Raw genomic sequence first — 22094 nt, 5'->3', positions numbered from 1 at the left:
CAGAATAGATGCCCATATCTTTTGCCCGCTTTATTTATATAAATTTGAGGCTAATACGATGATTGCAAGACTACTATTGTCATCATGAAAAGAATATGCGTTGCTAGATTTTTTTTTTTTTATTATAGGCCATCACATATTATATTAGAGGTTGGATGATCTTAGATCTATGACTTTATATCTGTCCAAACACCATCCATAGCCCATGTAACATGAACTAACTTGATGTTATTGACTACTCTGCTTTCTTCTACCGTTAATGCGGGATCATCTCAATAATAACTTACTCAAAGTACATATATTGGGTGACTTGGTTAACCCTCAATCTGTATTTCTACACGATTGACCTAACACTACTTGTCATTTAGTCTTGTTCATGATTCCATCATATCTTGTTTCTCATCTTTATCCTAAAACCACAACAACTTAGAAGATATTTACAACATGAACAAAAACTATGTGTTTAAATGCACACATTTGGTTTGAATATATATATATACTATATATATATATATATATATTTTTGTTGTTGTTGCTGTTGCTGTTGAAGAGGTTTGAATATCTTAGGTGGCCACAAAAGTTAAGAATTAGGTGACTTATATTTTTAATTTAGTAGTAATAGAGATGTGGAAAATCCAGAATATGAAACCTAAATGGGCGGCCAAGACTTTTAGCTCTTCTAAAGAGAATAAATGCAAGTTAGAGACAAGAGAGCATCGTCAACCAAGACGTGTATTTTTTATTTTATTTTTTTGTTTTGGAAGGACCAGACTCCTCCTATATATCAGTCTAGGTGGAAAGTGATAGTTACAGTGAACTCAATATATAGCAATTAGATTTACACCTCACTTTGTTACCTTGGTGACATGTTCATGACTTGTAGCTGACATCACCAACTTAACAAGCTCTCCTACCAACTTAAGTGTTTGTCTTACAATCCCACATCAGTCGTCAAACGGAGTGTCGTGCAAGAGATTAAACACTATTTTCTAGGGAGACATTTCAAAGTCGTGAGGTCCCAAAAGTGTCAAAACAGACAGTATCACTAACAACCCAGTAGCTGGTCTGCATTATCGTATAACATACACAAGAATTTGGAACCAGTACTAGACAAGAACCAGACCAAGTAATAACGCTTCTTTTTTTTGGGCCCAATGCAATCAATCAAAATCATCAGAATCTAGAGAGAGAAAGGGGTTTCTACAGAGAGAGAGAGAGAGAATGATTCACATGAAATGGAGTATCCTGACTGGGCCACCGGCGATACTTTGATCTATCGTCGCCACAATTATCGTAGCGAACTTTCTCTCAGTTAAAGTAAGCCCTTTTTTATCTAAATTCCCCCAAATCAAACCTGCTTCTTATTGTTACTTATCCCAATTATGTAAGAAACTATAGTTATCATGTCTATATTTTGGTATACATTTTGAGGAGCTCAACTTGATTGGAATGATACGCGTTTCAAAATTTGGTGGATAAAACTTAGTTAGAGTTTGAGATCCATCTATAATGGGCTTATCTATGGAAAACGCTTGGGAACAAGAAATCCGGGGCAGACTCTAGGCAGAAATCTGATGTGGGCTTTGTATCCATGGAAGCTCGGCCTAGAGTGAAATTTCTTGTTCCCTAGCACTATTGTTATTTGATTGCTAGGAAAACAATTGCAAAAATTTTGGGGTTCATTTGATTCCTAGGAAATTGGGAACTGGATGGAGCTTGGATTAAAGCCCACAACTTATATCTGCCACTAATGATTAAAATGTGCACTGGAGGAGGTGTTCTCTACTTAATTCAGTATCAAAATGTTATATGCTTATGTTTTGTGGTTATCAACGAGCTAGCTAGCAGCCATTTGTGGCGTATATGACCTTTCTGCTTGTGTTAGTACTAAATAATACCTCCTAGATACTCTATTTAAACATCAATCATTGTCTTAGAATAATAGCATCATCTATAGAAGAAGGATTATACCAACAACCACCAATTTCTGAGAGAGTTAACTAAACAAAAGAAATTCTCATTTAGAAGGAAATTTCAAAACAACATTTTCACACAAAAAGAAAAAAGACTACTTAGTAGGGAGGAGGTTTCTGCAAGGCTCATGACCCAAACAGAAACTGTTCAACAATTCCACTTGAACAGGAGGAAAAGTATCTGAATGCTCATCATGGCTGTGGCTGTGGCTGTGGCTGTGGGGTTTACTACTAGTATCTTCTATATTACGGACGGTTGTTTCTCTGCAATCATAGACTTGTTGTTGTTATATTCTTCCAGTTCCTTCTTGTATGAGTCCATTGCTTCTGATGCTTTATCATTCCATATTTTCTTTTCTTCTTCACCCAGTTCCTTCCATTTCACTGATATCATAGCATTCATTGTTGAATTGTTCATTCCTTGTTCCTTTTCACCCTGCATATTCTTCCTTGCTTCTTTGCTGCATGCATATACATCAGCAATAAAAAGAAGTTCATTATAAATCAATCTACTGACAACCCAAAATTATTAAGCTTCATTTTTATCAAGTATCAAATTTAATTTACCTGAAGAGAATGAATGATGATGCAGGTCTCTTTGGTTTGTTAGGATCTACTACTTTCTTATTAGTAGTTTCTTCCTTTTTCTTCTTCTTTTGCTGCTGCTTCTCTTTCGTTTTCTGTTCAATGCAATGCCCATTAGTAAAAGGGTAACATACAATCTAACTCTAAATCAGATTAGTTCTGTAATACTACTGATCAGTTGAAGCTCAAAACCTTAATGATATTTTCAGTTTTCTCCTTCTTCTTTAGGAGTTGAAGAGCTTCTTCTTTCTGAATTTTCATATAATCTTCTACTTCCATTTGATGAATTGCAGCTTCTTCTTCCTTCTTTTTCTTATAAACTTCCATTTCTTCAACATACTCATCCTTTTGTTGCTTTGCTATCTGCATATTAATTGAACAACTCAAACCAATGATCAAAAAAAAAAAAAAACTAATAAGCCCCCTTTTTAATGATATATACTATACCTTTTCGTAGGGCTTTCGTTTGGCCTCGCTCATGTTTTTCCATTCTTCTCCGGCAATCTTCGAAATCTATCAAACAACACCCAAAGTTAATCCCTAGTTTAAGATATATAAACCCTTAGAAAGGAAAATGAAATTTTATTTGTTATATTACCTCAAGAATAGTTTTCTTCTCTGCTAGTAGTTCTGCTCGAATGTCCTTTGAAAACAAGAAAAAAGCCGATAGAGGCCTCTTCGGCTTTAATGGATCCTGCTGTTCTTTCTTCTTTTTCTTGCCCTCTTTAACTTCTTCTCCTTCCTGTTTGAACTGTAAATACTGATCAAGCAGTTCCATTGCAGTTTTCTGTTTTTGCTCTCCTTCAAGGAGCTTCATCGCTTCCTTTTCGCGTTTTTCCTTTCCCATTATCTCTAGATAAGCTTCTTTATCAGCTTGGTATTTTTCTTCATAGGGTTTCTTCTCCTCTTCACTTAAATTCTTCCATTTTGTTCCCAAGATGTTTCCAATATCCTTGAACTCTGCTTCTGGGTTCTCTTTCTTGACCTAAATTCAAAAACCCCCAAAAAGATTAGATCACTACTACTACTACTTGAATGTATGTTTTCTGAATCAAAATACTCAAGACCCTGAAAATCCATTCTTACCTCAACCCATTGATCTTTACACCACAAGGCATAAGCTGGAGATGGTCTTTTCCTTTCTGGGTTTTTCTTCTTTCCATTCTTCTTTTCTTGCTCTTCTTTCAGAGATTGAACAAGTGGAAGACTCTGAAAAAGTTAAAAAGACCATTACTATTCAAAACCCTAACTTACAATCAAGAATTAATAAAAAGGGTATTCAAGAAAACAAACCATGGTGGGTTTAAACTCCTTCAGTTTCTGCAACTTTTTGACCTCCAACTTGAGCTTTTCTTGTTCTTTTTCTTTAATCTCAAGTACTTCATCTTTCTGCTTCAAGGTTTCGTCTCGATCCTTCAATAGCTCCTCTGTTTTCTCCTTCTCAAGTCGCATCTGTTCGAATTTTTCTTTCATGGCTTCCAATTCCCTCTCAAAAGAGTTCTGGGAAGCTTTCGCCTTCGATTTGGGTTTCATTTTCTTGGCTGAGGAATGGGTTTCCTGGTTTTCCTTTCCAATGACATCTTCAGCTAAGGGCAATAATGGAGAAGAAGAGGGTATGGAAGATATCTTTCCAGCCAAGATGTTTGCTTCATTTTCAGATGGGGTTTTTTGTTTCAATGCCTTTTTGCTCCTTCCTTTCTTGGTATGAACTGGATTCAGATCAGCAAAAGATCCTACAGCTGAATCCGCCATTTCTGATTAGAGAGAAAGCTAAGAGAGAGAAAACTTGGAGAGAGAGAGAGAGAGAGGGTTGGAATGGTGAGGTGGTATTGTAGAAATTGGATTGAACTTCTTTTGCTTTTATAGTGGGTAAATTCCAAACGGCTACAAATTTGAAATTTAAACTGTGGATTTTGACCGTTAGTAGTACTAATCTTTAGGGCTCCTTTTCTAATTTGAAATTTGAAATCTTTTGGAAAGAGAAAATGTCAAATTATGCCTAAATATTTTTAGGGCATTTGCTAATATATTCCACTTTTGGTTTGGAAATATCTGGGAAGTAATAGGAAAAAAGTTGGATGAATTATACCTTTGGCCTTTTATGACATAATATATTCTTTCTCGTGATTTTATCCGTGACTTTTCGATCTGGTTATGAATATTGTTGTGGTTTCTTTGAAAAATAAATATTTTCCAATTTTAGCTAAAAAGATATTTCGAAACCGTTCATAAATTTATTTGTTTTCAAATATATTGTTTCCATCATGATGATCTAAAACTTAGGATTAGGAAGAAAAAATTAGAACCTAAATCTATCATGATGATTCATGAATATCCGAATCCGTTATCTATGGACACTCGAAACTAAAAGCGGGTACAACTTGACCGACCGATGAAAGAAATACGTGTGACTTGGGTTTTGAAGTGTTACACAACATCGCGCCTGAGCTACCCATTAGTATTTGCTAGATATCACCCCTCAGTCAAGTCGACTGATTTATGAATAGAGAAGGAATATAAGTGGTTTAATCCCGCGTCGTAATCGAGATCACATGTTTTGATGACATTAGTTTATAATGCTCGAACTTCCCGAACGTCATTAAGCTCAAGTGACCTATTGGACTTTGGCATTGATGTGGTCATATATAGGTAACGTCTTGAGGTGCCCCTCTCTTGAGCAACACGTAGAGACACCTTTCTTTGGATAGTGTAAGCATAAGCTCGAACTTCTCCATACCCGATAAATTCGAAAACTTTGATGGACTTCAATGGATTTTGGACACTAAGGTTTTAAAAATTACTCGCTCGAGTCCACCCAACAATCTTAATCGACATATAATTTTAGTTCCCATTCCTACCCAAAAGTGCATAGTGTCCCAATCACATAAATAAATCAATATAAAAGCTGTGACTATGAGAATTTTTGGATCAGGCCTATCATCATTACTGAAAAATTACAAGTTTTAAGAATGGGATAATCTTTAGTGGGTTTTGAACATGATCATCTATCTACATGGCTGAGGGCTTACGAACCAATTCAACTCAATCATGTTATGAGAATCAAACATTGTATTTTCACAAACTGCACCCTGAAAATTCTTAACTATTCATCACCAACTCCATAACCAAATCATTCCAAGAATCAATAGGTCCAGGCAAACACCAATGAAGACAATCATTCTGAACTATCGCCTTTTTATCCTTCAAAAATGGTTGAAAATGTCTGTATGGACCAGGATGTCCATCGGGCCTGAGTAACGAAAGATGGGTAGTGTCTAAAAGTTTCAAATTTACCAGTTTTTCTATATTTATCGACTTTTCGACCTCCTCCATCTCTGTGTCTCGCATTAAAGCGTAAATCTCTCTCAAACTTATCTCTCCTTGTTTAAATGGTACAACTCTTTTGCAAGATCCACCAATGTATGAAGCTGGATATCTGGTGAGGTTGTTCTGTAGAGAACTACTCCACTATGATTGGAAGTGGTAATGAAATCGAGCGCCTTCTTAAGGGCTATTCGATACGCAAACTCAGACCCGTAATCTGTCAAGTTCTTCCCAGGACAATAATGGCAACCAACAACTTTGTTGTTCTCATAGTAGAGTGAACTCCTAAAGAACCATTTTCCAACAGAAATTACCATATAATCAAAGCTCCAATATTTATCTGTCCATCCCTTGTCAAGTTCATCAAGGTGTAACTGAACATCTGCTGATGAGACACCATTATTATCTTCAAAAATGGCAGCTTTAAGAAGGAAAGGTGACCAGATAACTGAGACGGTGAAGTTAGACGAGGGGAAATGCCATCTTTGGAATTTCTTATCCTCATAGTGGTACTCCGCGTCTTCTACCTGAAATGCTTTAAAATTTGACTTTAGAATTGTAAGTGTTAGAAGAACCATGAGGCCTAACTTAATTGACTTTCGACGAGACCAGGCTCGGCAATTTTAATTTGGACAGAGTGAATGAAGTGAGGTGGTCTGGCTGCCTCACAGCCAGAAGTCAAAGGCCCTCGGGGAGTGCGTAGCCAAATCCTTTGTACAGTTAGCATTTCCCTTTTAATGAGCAGGCGATTTGAGATAATGCTAACACCTCCTCAACGTCAGGACTACAATCTTTCGCGACCAATCCCTAAACACTTAGCTCTAATACCATTTTGGAGCTCATCAAGTCAAACTCTCTCCTTAAAAGCAAGCTTACAAGGAGAGGAAAGATTAGGATAACAATGCTAATAATAGAAAGAAAAATGATAGTAGGTAGTAACAATAAGTGTCTACCTGTGAGAGAACACAGAGCAAAGATTGACAATGATTTCGAGAAATTGAATCACCTATGAATGCCCATGATTTATTCTTCATAAATTTTAAAAATATTTTCGCATCGAACCTTGGTAATTCACAGTCTCTTGGTTTCCATCTCCAATAAAGGTACCCTGAATCGGGTCGCCCGTTTTTCATACAATTTTGATCATCAGTTATAACATTGCAGGTCTTATATGTGTAAGGTGGACCTGCTGATGGATCATCACTTATCCATTCACCATTGAAGATATCACATTTTTCTGCAATATAAAATTGATGATAAAGTTTCATTCTTCATTTGGAAAACCCAAACTCACTCAAAAACAAAAAACAAACCTTTTCTAAGGATCTGATCTGAAAGCTCCTGAACCTCAACAGTAACTACTGTTGTATCCACTGAAATGTGGGTTTGAGTGGCAGAGAGAAATCCATTTGAGTATAAGAAGAAACAAAAAGCAATACCCATTAAAAGAATAATAGGTGGGATTCCAATGATCTTCACAAATGAATAGTTTTGATTGAAAAGAAGACATGGGAACTTCCAAATCAACTTTCTCTCTTTCACCATTATCTCTCTCCCTCCCTCTCTAACACAACTTTCTTTCATGTACATTAACTGAACTTGTCAACAACCAACTAGGTTTGTATTTTTGTCTGCCAACTTTCTTTAAAAAAACAAGATGTTCTCTTGAGATTAGTATTAGAGTAAAGGAGGCCTTGCACAAGAACCAAATACTTCTTTGTTTAGTGGCACTGTTGTAAGATGGGCTTATACATTTTATGTGTGCTCTATGCAAAATAGAGCAAGTACAAGGCCCATACCTAAATGTCCCATACAATCAAGGCCCATAAAGGAGTGGGCTTAAGAAAAACTCAATCCAATATAATCTATAAGCTTGAGAGGACACTTGTCTTGTGTCTACACCAAATGGCTTGTTGGTTGACACATAAGAGGACACTTGTCTTGTGTCTACACCAAATGGTTTGTAGTTTGACACATAAGAGGACACTTGTCTTGTGTCTAAACCTAATGGCTTGTTGTTTGACACATAAGAGGACACTTGTCTTGTGTCTACACCAAGTGGCTTCTTGTTTGGTGCATTAAGGGACACTTGCCACTCATATAGCTTCTTATACAACCTCTATGATGGATTAGAGACTTGTATAAATAGAGATGGAGTTTAGAGAAAGAAAGCTAGGGGCTCTTGCTCTAGAAAGTCTAGTTCTTGTCCATCACTTAGAGAGCTAGAGAAGAGAAAGAGAAAAGAGTCTTCTTCATCTCTACTTACTATACTCCATCTCATATAGAAGCAAGAAGGTGAAGGATTGAAAGAAGTGAAGAAAGTTGAAGATAAAGATTAAATAAACCATCTACTACAATGGAGAAAGGTACATACACTTTTATCTTGATTTTTCTTTATTTCTACTCATGTAACTTGTAACAAGCATGAGATTCAAAGATCAAGGGATTAGTGTTTTATTTGGTTGTTATGATGAAACCAACATGAAAGTGCTAACAACTGTCACACTGGCAGGCAGCAATACTAATTCCACCCAATCATCCTCAATAAAAGATGAATAGTGTTTCTTTTAAATAACTATACATCTCCATCAGTTTTAAGGGAGGATGAAACTAGAACCCCTCGAACCCAAGACATGGAGGGTGGAGATCAAGTTTTGGACTGTTTAAGCCAAGGGATCTCAGTTTATTAGTCTGCATTGGGCGTAAAACGTCTATAAGTGGCTTTTCATGTCCACTGTCAAATCCCAGGACTCAACCCTGGACAGGTGGTGAAAACTACAAAGCTGGAGTACGGTAGGGGCAGAAGGAATTTCCGGTGGAGCGGTGAAATGCATAGAGATCAGAAAGAATATATCAGTGAGTGCAAAGTGAACGTAGGAATAGATAGAGTTGTAAAGTGATGAAATATCTTTCTATATATTAAGATATCCCATATAATAGATATTAGGAAATATCAAATATTAGAAACTAGTAAGATTTAGGAACTAGTAAATATATTAGTATAAACTATTAAGAAACTAGTAAAATATTAGAAACTAGTAAAATTAGAAACTAGTAGTATTGTAACTCTATAAATAGAGTCTTATATTTCTTTTGTAATCATCAAGGAATAAAACAATTTCTTTGATCAATTTCAACTTGGTACCAGAGCCAAAAGTCTTAAATTTGTGTTTGGGAATTTATATTGATTGAAAGAGAAGAGCCTTTCATCTTCATCTTGTTTTTTGGTTTAGCTAAAGTGAAGGGCAACTGATGCTTCCGCAATAATGACTCTCAATAAGGCAAATTCAAATTTTGCTAAAGTTGTTGGTCAATCTGACAAAATTACTTATAAGTGTACACACTGCAACAAAATTGGTCATACCAAAAGTCATTGTTATGAACTATTAGGCTATCCAGAATGGTGGGATCATAATCGAAAGAAAAACTCTAAGAAGACCCTTGTAGATCCAACTGTTAAGCAAGCTTCATCGACAATAGCCACTACAGGTAATGTAGGCAAGACTTTAAATATGTCTACACAATTTTCGAATAGTACTTGGATAATTGATTCTGGTGCTACAGATCATATGACTTTTGATTCTAGACAGGTCTCAACCATAAACGAATCTTCACATAAATATGTCTCTACTGCCAATGGCACCTCAGCCCCTGTTGTAGGGGAAGGACCTATAACTCTAACGAACACATTGAACTTAGACTCTGTTTTGGTTGTCCCATCTTTAGATCATAATTTATTATCAGTGTCTCAAATAACCACCACTCTATTTTGTGTTGTCATCTTTTGGCCTGAATTTTGTGTCTTTAAGGACATCCGGACAAGGCAAACAATTGGTTATGGTGTTAGGCGAGGAAAGTTGTATTACTTGGATTTAGTATCTGAAAGCTCTAATAAATTGCGTCAGGCATTAGTAGTGAACAATTCTGAAACAAAAAATAAAGATGAAATATGGTTATGGCATCGCCGTCTGGGGCATGCCTCCTTTGGTTACCTTAAGAAGTTATTTCCATCGCTATTTATTAAATGCGATGTTTCAAGTTTTCAATGTGATGTTTGTGCACTTGCAAAAAGTCATCGTGCATCGTTTCCGTTAAATTTAAATAAAAGTCCAACTCCTTTTATGATCTTACATTCCGATGTCTGGGGTCCATCTAAGGTTCTTACTTTGGGTGGGGCTCGGTGGTTTGTTACCTTTATTGATGATTGTACTAGGATGACTTGGGTGTGTTTGATGAAATCTAAAAGTGAGGTAAAGTTATTGTTTCAGAAGGTTCATAAACAGTTTAGTACTCAGTACAACGCAAATGTTCAGATACTTCGTAGTGACAACGGAGGAGAGTATATGGATCATGAACTTCAAACTTATTTGGTTTCTCATGGTATTGTTCATCAAACTACTTGCCCAAATACCCCTCAACAAAATGGGGTCGCTGAAAGAAAGAATCGTCACTTGTTAGAAGTTATCAGGGCTATGTTGATCGAAGCACATATGCCATTATCTTATTGGGGAGAAGCACTTCTTGCTGCAACCTATTTAGAGTACCATCTAGTACTATTGATTTTAAGACTCCTTTTCAAGCTCTATCGGATGCTACAACTTCTCCGACAGTTTCAAATTTACCTCCCCGTGTCTTTGGGTGTGTAGCATTTGTTCATCTTCATGAGCACCAACGTACAAAATTAACTCCAAGGGCATTAAGATGTGTATTTGTAGGGTACGGTGCAAATCAGAAAGGGTACAGATGTTATCATCCTCCAACTAAACGAATGTTTGTTACACAGGATGTTATCTTTCATGAAGATTCTAAGTATTTTTCACCTGAGTCTGAACTTCAGGGGGAGAAAACTAAGCAGGAAGTTCTGACTCTTGATTATGAAGAAACGGATAATCATGTAGAAGTTGAAGTAAATTTGATTCCTGAAGAAATAAGTAGAGTTGAAATTGAAATTCCAGAATTACCAACACCTGAATCGGTAATGGAAGAAAGTGTTAATGAAATCGTTGAACAAATTGTGGATTCACCTCCAACTGAAGCCGTTGAACCAAGGGTTAGTAATACACCAAACCAATCAGTTGTCGAGGATGTTCCTGAAGCACCTTCCGAACCACCTAGGAAAATATTACCGTCGCGTGAAACCAGAGGTATTCCTAAACCGACATATGAACCTGAGCTGACTAGTAGAGTCAAATATCCTATGAGTCAGTATGTGTCAGATCATCAGTTGTCAGAATCAAATAAGTCGTTTGTAAATCAATTATCTACTGTATATATTCCTAACAATGTACAGGAAGCCTTATCTGATTCAAAATGGAAAGCAGCTATGAATGAGGAGATGAAATCCTTACAAAAGAATGACACTTGGGAGCTAGTTGATCGTCCAGAAGATAAAAATCCAGTGGGATGTCGGTGGATTTATTCAGTGAAGTATAAAGCAGATGGTACAATTGAACGTTACAAAGCGAGACTAGTGGCAAAAGGCTACACTCAAACTTATGGAGTCGATTACACAGAGATATTCGCTCCAGTTGCAAAAATCAACACTGTTCGCGTCTTGTTATCGTTAGCAGCAAATTTAGATTGGCCACTACAACAATTTGATGTAAAGAATGCTTTTTTGCATGGGGAACTATTAGAAGAAGTCTATATGGACCTTCCACCGGGATGCAAGATACCACAAATACATAGCCAGAAGGTATGTAGATTGAAAAAGTCATTGTATGGATTAAAACAATCACCAAGAGCGTGGTTTGGAAGGTTTACAAAGGCTATGAAGGAATTCGGTTATCACCAAAGCAATTCTGACCATACCTTATTTACAAAAAGGCAGAAAGGAAAACTCACAGCACTTATTGTATATGTTGATGACATGGTGGTTACTGGGGATGATCCTGAAGAACGAAAGGCTTTACAGAATTACTTATCTAAAGAGTTTGAGATGAAAGACCTTGGTCCATTGAAATACTTTCTTGGAATTGAAGTATCTCGATCTAGTAATGGAATTTTCTTATCCCAAAGAAAGTATACTTTAGATTTGTTACATGAGGTGGGTATGTCAGCGTGTGAGCCGATTGATACACCTGTCGAAGAAGGATTAAAGTTGTCAGTGGAGCCTAATCAGATACCGGTTGATAAAGGAAGATATCAACGACTGGTTGGAAGGTTGATGTACTTGGCGCACACGAGACCAGATCTTGCATATGCGTTAAGTATTGTTAGTCAATTTATGCACAATCCCGGTGAAAAACACATGAATGCTGTTTTACGCATTTTGAGATATTTGAAGGCGGCTCCTGGAAAAGGTATTTTGTTTACTAAAAATTCGAGTTGTCGAACTATTGATGTATATACTGATGCAGATTGGGCCGGTGAAGTAAATGGTAGGCGATCAACTGCAGGATATTTTACCTTTGTTGGTGGAAATCTTGTTACATGGAGAAGTAAAAAACAGAATGTTGTTGCACGTTCAAGTGCAGAGTCTGAATTTAGAGGAATGGCTGATGGCATATGTGAAGCGTTATGGTTAAGACTCCTGTTGGATGATTTAGGATATCCTTCTGAAAGACCAATTCAATTATATTGTGACAATAAAGCAGCATGTGATATTGCTCACAATCCAGTCCAGCACGACCGCACAAAGCATGTTGAGGTGGATCGATGTTTTATTAAAGAAAAGTTGGAAGACAACATTGTAGAGTTTCCAAAGGTCCGATCTGAAGATCAGTTGGCTGATGTTCTTACCAAAGCAGTTTCAAGTCGAATATTTTCGAAAATGGTAGACAAGTTGGGCATGTGCGATATCTATGCACCAACTTGAGGGGGAGTGATGAAATATCTTTCTATATATTAAGATATCCCATATAATAGATATTAGGAAATATCAAATATTAGAAACTAGTAAGATTTAGGAACTAGTAAATATATTAGTATAAACTATTAAGAAACTAGTAAAATATTAGAAACTAGTAAAATTAGAAACTAGTAGTATTGTAACTCTATAAATAGAGTCTTATATTTCTTTTGTAATCATCAAGGAATAAAACAATTTCTTTGATCAATTTCAACTTAAAGGAATTGTCATTGGGTTGGAAGTAAAGCTTCTCTCAATCTATATATTATTATTCTAGGGTTCCTATAACCTTACAATAAACTAGATGACATAATTTGGCAGCAGGACATCCCTTTCCCCTGTTCTCATAATGCACTAGTAAATTGACAAAATAATGTCACGTGCTCGCTCAGTATTCCTTTTCTTGTATAGTATTTGCTACTACAATAATGAATAATCACAAGGAAAGCACCTAAATATTAACAATAAACTGTCAAAGATAAATCCCATAACTGTTGTGGAAGAAGTAAATATATTTGTTACTGTTTTCTGTAAAAGATGATCTGCTGTCTCCAATATGGGCTCACTAATTACGTCCATCGAAAAAATGAATCACCCGTATTTGCTCATACGTGCCTGCACAGTCGTCAATTGCTTTATATGGAGCTTCTAAATGTACCAAAATCAAATAACAAGACATCTATTTGGACACTATTGAATCTTGAGTGCCAGTGAGGTTTCATCTCACTGTCCCTTGTAATTGAAACGCGTAATCAAAGAGCACGCAGAAGTCCAAGGGACAGTCTGGTGAAATCTCACCGGGTTTCACTTGGGCCCATTCATCGGATACACAAAACATGGAAAGAGATGATGTAGCATATGGTACCTTACAAATTCAACCATTTAGAACCATGTCCATAAGTAAATCATTCCAAGAGTCTATTGGTCCAGGCAAGCACCAATGCAAGCAGTCATTTGGAACTTTTGTGTTACGATCCTTAGACAGCGAACTGAACTGCCTATAGGCACCGGGATGCCCATCGGGCCTGAGTGACGAAAGACGGGTAGTATCTAATAGTTGAAGTTTCACCCTCTCTTGTGTTCCAACTGTTGATGCTGCTTTTCTAAACTCCTCGAACTCAATCTTACGCATCATAAGATCGATGTTTTTCAAACTATATTCTCCGTTTTTAAATGGAATAGTTCGATCACAAGTTCCTCCACTGAACCACTCCCCATTTTCGAAATGATCGGGTGTGACAGTCCTCAAGATAACTATGCTTTTATGGTCTGAATTCTTGATGAAATTGAGCACAAGACTAAGAGCTTTATGATAAACATTTTCAAATCCATATTCTGTCACATTCATTCCTTGACAGTTATGACAACCCACAATTTTGTTTTTCTCGTAGTAGATTGAACTTTTTAGAAACCATTTCCCACCCGATATTACAACATAATCGAAGTTCCGATATTGGTCTGTCCATTTCTTGTCTAATTCATCAAGATGTAATTTAACATGAGACGTGGCGACTCCATTCCGATCTTCGAAAGTTGCAGCCTTGAGAAGGAAAGGAGACCAGATCATGGAGAGGGTGAAGTTGTAGGAGGGGAAATGCCACCTTTTGGATCTGTGCTCTTTATCATGGTAAACTTCAATCGCTGGTACCACCTAATCAAATGCATATAACTCCACAATATTACAGCAAGAACTTTCTCATCAACAAACATAAATAACACTTTAGTGCCTCCTTCCTTCTCACCCAAGTGTTCGGAGCCTGGGATATAGGTGGATGCTCGAGCTTAGTAAGTGTTGAGGCTTTTTGGTTGGGCTCATGGAACCTTCGCAAAGAACGAAACCTCGTACCTATAGGCTTAGACCTAGGTGTCTAAAGTGAGGACAATATCGACAACTGCTAAGGCTTAGGACGTCACAAATAAGCACACTGAGCGCCGTTGACTTGTGTCCATGGGGCTCCTTGGTGAGGGGACGGAAGCACTTCATTGGTCCAAATTACATAGACTAAAGTCGGAAGTTAAAGGCGCTTACGAAAATTGCCCGGTCTCACTCCTTCAAGAGTAAGGGAAGGTAAACGGACAAGTGTTTGCACCTGGACCCTCAAATGGTCTCCACACTTTAGATCATTGATCGACTCATATTCATGACACTTTTTTCCATTGAAGGAGACTGTAAAGAAAAAAAAAGTACCTTCGAGAGGATGCAGAGTAATGACTGGACCTGATTTCGAGAAATAGAATCACCAATGAATGCCCATGATTTATTCTTCATCAACTTAAGAAATCTGTCTCCATTAAACCTTTCTAATTCACAATCTCTTGGTCTCCATCTCCAGTAGAGGTAGCCTGTATCAGGACGCCCATTCTTCATACAATTCTGATGATTTTCAATGTTAAGACAAGTTTCATTGTTGTAAACTGGGCCCAATGGATCATGAATCCAATTCCCACTGAAAATATCACACTTTTCTGCATCAAAATTCATCCAACTCCTAGAATCAATTAACATTATTCTTCTTTTAAATATTATCCACTAATCCACATGCATCAGAAGACAAACATGAAGTAATTATGATAATGTGAGAATAGTCCTAAATGGGAGAAAGGCGATCTAGTGACGAAAAAGATAATGTCTAGGGCCTTTCCGTTCATTACCAATTGGTTTTCAATTAGATGACCACAAAATTTAACATGATATCAGAACTAGAATTAAAAACCACATGTGTTGCACGTCACCAGAAAAGAGAAAAAGAAAACAAGTGGTAGTCTTAAGGAACCTCACATGTGTGGGAGCGTGTGGAGAATAGTGTCACATGGGAAAAAGCGATCACGAAATATATAATGTCTAGGTCCTATCCACTCATAATTACCAATGGGTTTAGAGTTGGCTGTGAGGAGGAGAAGGAAGAAGAAGAGTTGCTGCACTATATATAGAGAGAGAGAGGTGAAGAAGTTTCTAGCCTGGAACAAAGTATATATACTAGGTATTTGGGAAGAAGCCAGACATGAAAAGATGAAGAAATGACAAACCTTTGTGAGTAATTTGATGATCATCTTTATTAGTAGTAGATAACATTCCTTGGGTAGTAGTAGTATTAGTAGTAGTAGGAAGAAGAAGATTGTCCTCCTGAGTAGTAGTAGTAGTGGTGAGATTGTATGATACTCCAACTGAATCATGATTATTAGAAAAGAAGAATAGATGAAAAACAAGACCCACTACTACAAGAACTGAAACTGTAAATTTCACAAACAAGTTTTGATTTCCTCCTCCTCCTCCTCCTCCTATCAGAAAAGACCACCATGTCCATGACCATGAGTGGTGGTTTTGGTGGTGGTGGTGGTGGTGGTGGTTAAAATCAAATCTTCTGTCGCTCATCTTCATCATTCATTCTCCCTCTATCTTTATCTCTATCTCTTCTTCAATGAAAAACCAAAAGAGAAGGGGTAACGGGAAAACAGGGAAAGAAGTTTGTTCTCACTTCCCCTTAATTTGCTCACCGACTAACAACAACAACTCACTGCCGTTTTTTTTCTCTCTCTCCCTAAATAAAAGACATGCAAGCTCATCATCAAGACAATGTGGCAACTGTGTGTGTGTGTGAGAATAGTTACCACATAAGAAAAAAAATATTTATAATTAATGTGAAGTTCCCTCAACTCATTATGTCAATCATTTTGAGGTAGATGATCACAAAAGTGTAGTCTCAAACGGAAGAAAGATGATCTAGCTAGGCCTGTGAGAACAATCTTACATGGTAGAAGTGTGAAGTCCTCTCCACTCATTACCTATTGGTTTTGAGTTGGATGATCAGAATTTTAACAAACTTTAGACTCCTATTTTTCATACATGACCACTATTTTTTCACTACAAAGTTCCATCTTTCTTAAGGAAACCTGAAACTCAAGTGCCTCAGAACTCCTACTAGAGGTCCGTCAACCAGGGCAACTTTCGACTTCAGTAATGCAGATAATGAGTTTACTCCACTTGTATCAAACTCATTTTGAAATGTTGATTGAATATATCAAATAGAATTAATACAAAAAAGCGATCCAAATGGGGATCAACAACAAGTGTATGTCTTAAACACGACCCACCTCAAAGGCAATACAAACAGAAAAGAAGAAAGGATGACAGAACTAGAAAATTTACAATGTTTTTAAAATAACCTCCAAACTATAGGGGGGGGGGGGGGGGGGGGGGGGGGGGGGGGGTGAGAGTCTCTATACTACATAAATTTTACCCCCCTATTTATCCAGAACTTGAGAATACATCCATAGTTTAATGAGATCGCCTTCTTCCTCGGAAATCAAGCATTATTTCGTCTTCACACCCCTACCAGCATTCTTACTCAGATCTGCAAGAATAACTAGACCATTAAACCGGCAGGAAATTTTGATTCGGACAAGTTGGGCTATGAGTAGAAAGTTCAGAGGAAGACCAATAAAACAAATGAGTATTATAATAAAATCATTCATTAGAAACTTGGTGGATTGTGAGTAAACAAGAAATGGATCGGAATTCAGAAGTTCTTAGTTTCATGTTTTGTCAAAATGCCAAGACCATTTTTGAAGCTACAAAAGAGGAATCTCTATTCATGAACAAAAAAAAGTAGCTAATACCCCTGCATCAAATTAGTATATGGTATACAATATTGAAGGGGAGTCGGCTTCTGTTTTCGGCAATCAAAACCAGAGTAATGAGGTGGCAACTGGTGAAACTTATATATTAGAGGTATCAGGCAGGGTTCGAACTCAAGACCTTTTCCACAAAAGGGTACTAAGACTTAAAATACTACATGTCTACATCAGCCAAATTTAGCTTAGGAATGGGTGTTTGAATGGTTGCGTGACTAAACTCGAGTATGTAAAGACTTCTTCGTACATAGGTAACTGCTAAGTAAAAGCGACATGATCGATTTGATAGACTGAGAATATGACCCAAGTTCCCAGATAATTTAATTATTTTGAAAATCTCCCTTCCGGAGCTGCATTATCATAACCCAAATTTTGTTTTTAGCATGCATAAATTGTAGAAGAAGCAGAAGTTACCTCTGGAGAGAAGTTAATACTACTGAAACAATATGCAGAGAGCCAGTCACAACGATAAGATTCGATCGACCCTTTGATCTCAATCTGAGGATCTCATCTGCAACCTTCATGGAGTCTTTAACTGATCCCAAAACCACCAATTCTGGTTTCTGTTGCCCTTGATCATAAGAGCTTCCAAATTTCTCACTACTACCATCTGAAAAACTATTACCTAATTCTGTGGCAGCTCGAGTCCAAGCGTTCTTCAATGATGAAGCTGCAGTCATTCTGGATCTCTCTCCAGCAATACTAATTTCTGTAAAAACTACCGCCTCAATAGTATTCCTACCTGAATTTTTTGTAAGAAATTGCTGAATCAATCCCATTGTACATCTTACGCGTAACAAAATTCATAAAAATAAATCAAAAGCGTATTGAGAAACCTGAAAGAAGTTCTTTGGCAAAAGCAGGATGGTCTTTATCACTTGCCATTGCTACCACAAAAGCCAAAGCTGCATCTGGATATGTCAATTGAATTGTGTCTACAAGAGCTCTGGCAGATTCTTTAGTATGAGCTGGAAATATTTAATTAATTTAGAAAGACTTATTACATACAGTATAACATAAGAACTTCTCAAAAGAAAAGTACTACTAAAAACCTCCGTCAACCAGTACGGTTGCCCCATCTAGTCCAATTTCCGAGACTTCCTCTGGCGTAAGAAATTGGCTTCTTCCGGGTAAATAAGTACTTTCTAAACCGATACGGATGGATTCATCAGCCACCTTCCACCCTAGCACATTCAGAAACACATGAGAGAATAATAAATCAATTATGTAATTGTCTTCAAAGAGCAACCTAAAACAAACTTGAGAATTTAGAGCTCAAAGAAGGTTTCCTAAGCAATCAGATTTTGTTTAAGTCTTTTTATCAGAAGAAATCGTAATTGAGCTACTTTTTCCCTAGCAAGGATAGCTAGAGCAGGAAAGCTCAACAACATGCAAAATTTCCTACACCATGTTCTAGTCGTGTTATCATGTCTAATCCAAATTTTAACGAGGATGGCATTGATTCTCCCTAGACTTTAGCCCTACAGAAATGCAAAATTGACCACACAAAGAGTAGATCACAACACATAGATTTTATTATTTTTGATATTTGAACACACAATCCTTATTCTTCAGAAGAAGGTTCACCTTGATCACGAAAGGCAAGCGCTGCACAACTAGCTGTTACAGCATTTTGAAGCTGGTGCCTTCCTAGCATAGATAATCTCACATCAAATAATTCAAGAAACTGCAATTAAGAATACGACTCCGTTGATCATATTAAAATATCTTCATATGCATCTTAATGAACAGATCCAAGCTATCAGGCAAAAGCAATGGTGTGCATACCGACTTTGGATCTTTCTGAAAATCAAGGAGTATATCACAAGATTGATATGGTCTTCCGTTGTTAACTTTGACACCTTTGATGGTGCTCTTGTTCCCAAGCGAATATGCTGATATAATAGGTGAGTTCATCAACACTGCTCTATCATGGAGGATGCGCTCGATACATGGTTCAAATGGGCCACCAAGGACCACCTGGAAAGTTTGATCGACTTAACAGGCAACGAAGAAACGTCTAATAAACAAGACACCATACTAGTAATTGAGTAATTCTTAAGTTATCAGTGAGTTTCATACAGAAAAGGGAACGAGAAATTGGAAAGTGCATAACTGGGCGGGCATGTTTCATGATTCCTGACTTTGCCAATGCTATGCTTTCTAAGGAACCTCCAAGAGCAGCCAAATGTTCCTCCCCTATTGTTGTTATAACTGACGCTATTAGGTCGGAGGAAGAAAATACATTTGTGGCATCTCGTGCTCCACCTAAACCAGCCTGTTGAAAAAGACTAAAATATCAAAAAGAGGTTCAAAGAGAATATTACGTTCAGATCCAAGGATCCAAAATAAAAGGAAAGATTATATTCATTCTGGAGGTACTAAATACATTCGCATCTATGGTTCTGTGTGGGTCCGTTTTTGCGTATTTTACCAGTAATCTCGTTTAGAAGTGAAATAGATGTCTCAACTCTCAAACAAATAAAAAAAATTGTTTTTATAAAGTGGCATATTATTTGCAAATTACAACAAATAAATCAAGTTGCTGAAAGGACCTAAGTCAGTTAACAAGAGAAGAAGTACTTCACCTCAACAACTGCAATGTCAACATTCTCTTGAGCAAATAGGGAAAATGTCACAGCAGTGAGAACCTGCAAATTCCGATATCTATGAATACAAAAGAAGCACATAAATTGTGAAATTTTCTGAGAGTGATTTGTGCTTATTAGCTTTAACGCTTCAGTAGCTTCATAAAGCAGCACTTTACATTTTATATACGTTTCCTATTAAGATGGGATCTGAGTTACTGTAGTAAGTTAGAAAATTTGAAACTACATGTGCTATCTATAATGCATCTTTTTGGTCTCAAACTCCTTACAACCCCTACAATAAGCTAGAATCTCAAGAATTTACAGCATTACTAAAGCTCTAATATCGGTGGGAGTTGGAGTTTGTTCATTTCTAAAGAAATTGTTAGAATTTACTAATGGGCGTAAGAGTCTCATCCACTAATTAATACCTCAAAATGGCTGATAGATCCGTTTTCAATTTCTATTGATCGGTCAAGAATGTTTTTCACCCCGGAGAAAAGGCGATTCAATGCCTCTGCTGATACTGGTTTTCCTTGTCTTCCCAACAAAATGCGTTCTCGGATACTCCAAAGATGTGGGCTGCATATAAAAATGAACTTATAGTTTTAGGTTTTATATGGTTGCCCAAGGACAACACGAATTTTCTGTTAAACCATTTGCAAGAAATATTCAGTAGCAAATGGAGATGGCAGGGAAGGAGTTCTTTCACCGATGACCGTAACTTACATTTAAGAACCCTATCTTCCAAAACTATCTGAGAAATCACTAGAGACCGAAACTTTGATATTGAGTAACACTGAAAAATATGCAGCACATGAACCATACCTCGTATAACATCCAACGGAGTAGCCTTCCTTCCGTAAAATGTTTGACAGAAACATGGCAGTTGACCCTTTTCCCTTAGTGCCAGCAATGTGAACAGTCTATAAGTACAGAGCATTTAAGTAAAATATACGCATATCTTCACAAGCAAAAGCCAGAACAATATATAAAAGTTTGACAAAAAAAAAAAAAAACGACATTCCATAGTGAACCAAAAAGAAGTGCATATGCAATCAGATCATCGTGTGAGGCATTAGGCCTCGAAAAGGGGCAATGGTATCCCAACTTTGAAGATAACTGGGGTAAACTAGCCTAGTTCCAGTTATACTTGATTCGAACAGGTCATGGGTTTTGTGAGAATAGTCTCACATGGGAGAAGGACGATCTATCAAGTTATCAACCAAGAATATAATGTCTAGGTCCCATCCACTTGGAAATACTGTAAATTAACCACAAAGTAGCTTTAACCAATATAAAATTCAGGTGGAGACACATCTTTAGGTGGAAACATCTCTTGAGTCCAACTTTGGGTATCATTTTTTTGCAAATTAAGGCTGTTTTACTGTGATATACTCTATTCAAAAATAGAAACTGGGTATTTGAAATGTATGATGAAAGTTAAAGACTTTGTAATCAAAATTGGAACTTGTAATCAATATTAATAATAGAAGTAGGGAGAAAATTGAAACTGAAATGCGTTTTTACCTTAAATTTGGATTGGGGGTTTCCTAATCCTTCCATAAGTCGATTCATTCTTCCCATATCGAAGCCAGTAGTATCTGAATCTATACCAGCTCCTTTGGGAACACCTGATTTCTCATAATTCTTCAGATTATCCAAGTAATTTATCAACTCTTTTAGAGGTTCTTCATTGGAGGAGGATGTCGACAAGTGTTGTCTCTTAAACCCTAATATCTGAATTTTTCCAGACTTTAGGGTTTCTCTTTTCTTCCTTGTGGTGAAATTTCTACATTTCTGAAAAATTTGAGAAATTTTCATCACAGAGAAGTTGAGAAAGAGAGCTTGAGGCGTCAAGTGTGCCCGCGTTTCGATCCTCAATGTTGTTGGATTTGTTTTAACGGTTAATATCACTTTACCTCCCCCCAACCAAGACGAAGTAGATACTTTCACTTAGGGTATAGAGCCCAACCAAACTACAAACAACGAAACTACATACAAGTTCGGTAATCTTATATTTGTACTTTTACGTGAAATTTCTGTGTTCAAGATTCAATACCAACTGAACTACTAGTTGTTGACAAACCACCATTTTTTATAACTAGTTAAGAATACTCCTTCAATTGTTAGGTGGTGGAT

At 37.0% G+C, this 22094-nt stretch overlaps 3 protein-coding genes and 1 pseudogene across 6 annotated transcripts; all 4 read right to left on the bottom strand.

Moving 5' to 3' along the window:
- Positions 1 to 2001: 2001 nt before the first annotated feature.
- Positions 2002 to 4555, bottom strand: LOC147535498 (high mobility group B protein 6-like). The gene is made up of 7 exons (XM_086645860.1): positions 3852 to 4555; positions 3645 to 3767; positions 3157 to 3543; positions 3006 to 3071; positions 2751 to 2921; positions 2541 to 2653; positions 2002 to 2434 (listed from the first exon to the last, which is right to left on the bottom strand). Exons 1-7 carry the CDS (start codon positions 4308 to 4310, stop codon positions 2215 to 2217), a joined length of 1539 nt encoding a protein of 512 aa, XP_086501986.1. The 5' UTR covers positions 4311 to 4555; the 3' UTR covers positions 2002 to 2214.
- Positions 4556 to 5569: 1014 nt separating this feature from the next.
- On the bottom strand, positions 5570 to 7427 carry LOC147535497 (protein trichome birefringence-like 23 pseudogene; annotated as a pseudogene).
- Positions 7428 to 13165: 5738 nt separating this feature from the next.
- LOC147535496 (protein trichome birefringence-like 24) lies at positions 13166 to 16329 on the bottom strand. Its single transcript, XM_086649091.1, has 4 exons — positions 15760 to 16329; positions 14921 to 15198; positions 13598 to 14383; positions 13166 to 13347 (listed from the first exon to the last, which is right to left on the bottom strand). The coding sequence occupies exons 1-3, from the start codon at positions 16112 to 16114 to the stop codon at positions 13607 to 13609; spliced, it is 1410 nt and encodes a 469-aa protein (XP_086505217.1). The 5' UTR covers positions 16115 to 16329; the 3' UTR covers positions 13166 to 13347; positions 13598 to 13606.
- Positions 16330 to 16728: 399 nt separating this feature from the next.
- On the bottom strand, positions 16729 to 22094 carry GLA1 (Folylpolyglutamate synthetase family protein). Of its 4 annotated transcripts, XR_015227899.1 has the most exons (12): positions 21483 to 22094; positions 20781 to 20878; positions 20384 to 20534; positions 19953 to 20015; positions 19481 to 19642; positions 19153 to 19344; positions 18952 to 19051; positions 18417 to 18548; positions 18201 to 18332; positions 17779 to 18106; positions 16971 to 17084; positions 16729 to 16896 (listed from the first exon to the last, which is right to left on the bottom strand). XR_015227899.1 is itself a non-coding variant. In XM_086649088.1 (11 exons), exons 1-11 carry the CDS (start codon positions 21774 to 21776, stop codon positions 17075 to 17077), a joined length of 1662 nt encoding a protein of 553 aa, XP_086505214.1. In that variant the 5' UTR covers positions 21777 to 22094; the 3' UTR covers positions 16729 to 17074. The 4 variants fall into 4 exon arrangements, 3 of the variants coding, with proteins under 3 accessions (XP_086505214.1, XP_086505216.1, XP_086505215.1); XM_086649088.1 differs by having other exon boundaries at positions 16729 to 17084; XM_086649090.1 differs by having other exon boundaries at positions 16729 to 17084; positions 20781 to 20854; positions 21483 to 22024.

Source organism: Eschscholzia californica, unplaced genomic scaffold (assembly GCF_041429995.1).
Source record: "Eschscholzia californica isolate CP2 unplaced genomic scaffold, dmEscCali1.0.p SCAF_6, whole genome shotgun sequence".
NCBI lineage: Eukaryota > Viridiplantae > Streptophyta > Magnoliopsida > Ranunculales > Papaveraceae > Eschscholzia > Eschscholzia californica.
This window is presented reverse-complemented; position numbering and strand designations above follow the sequence as displayed.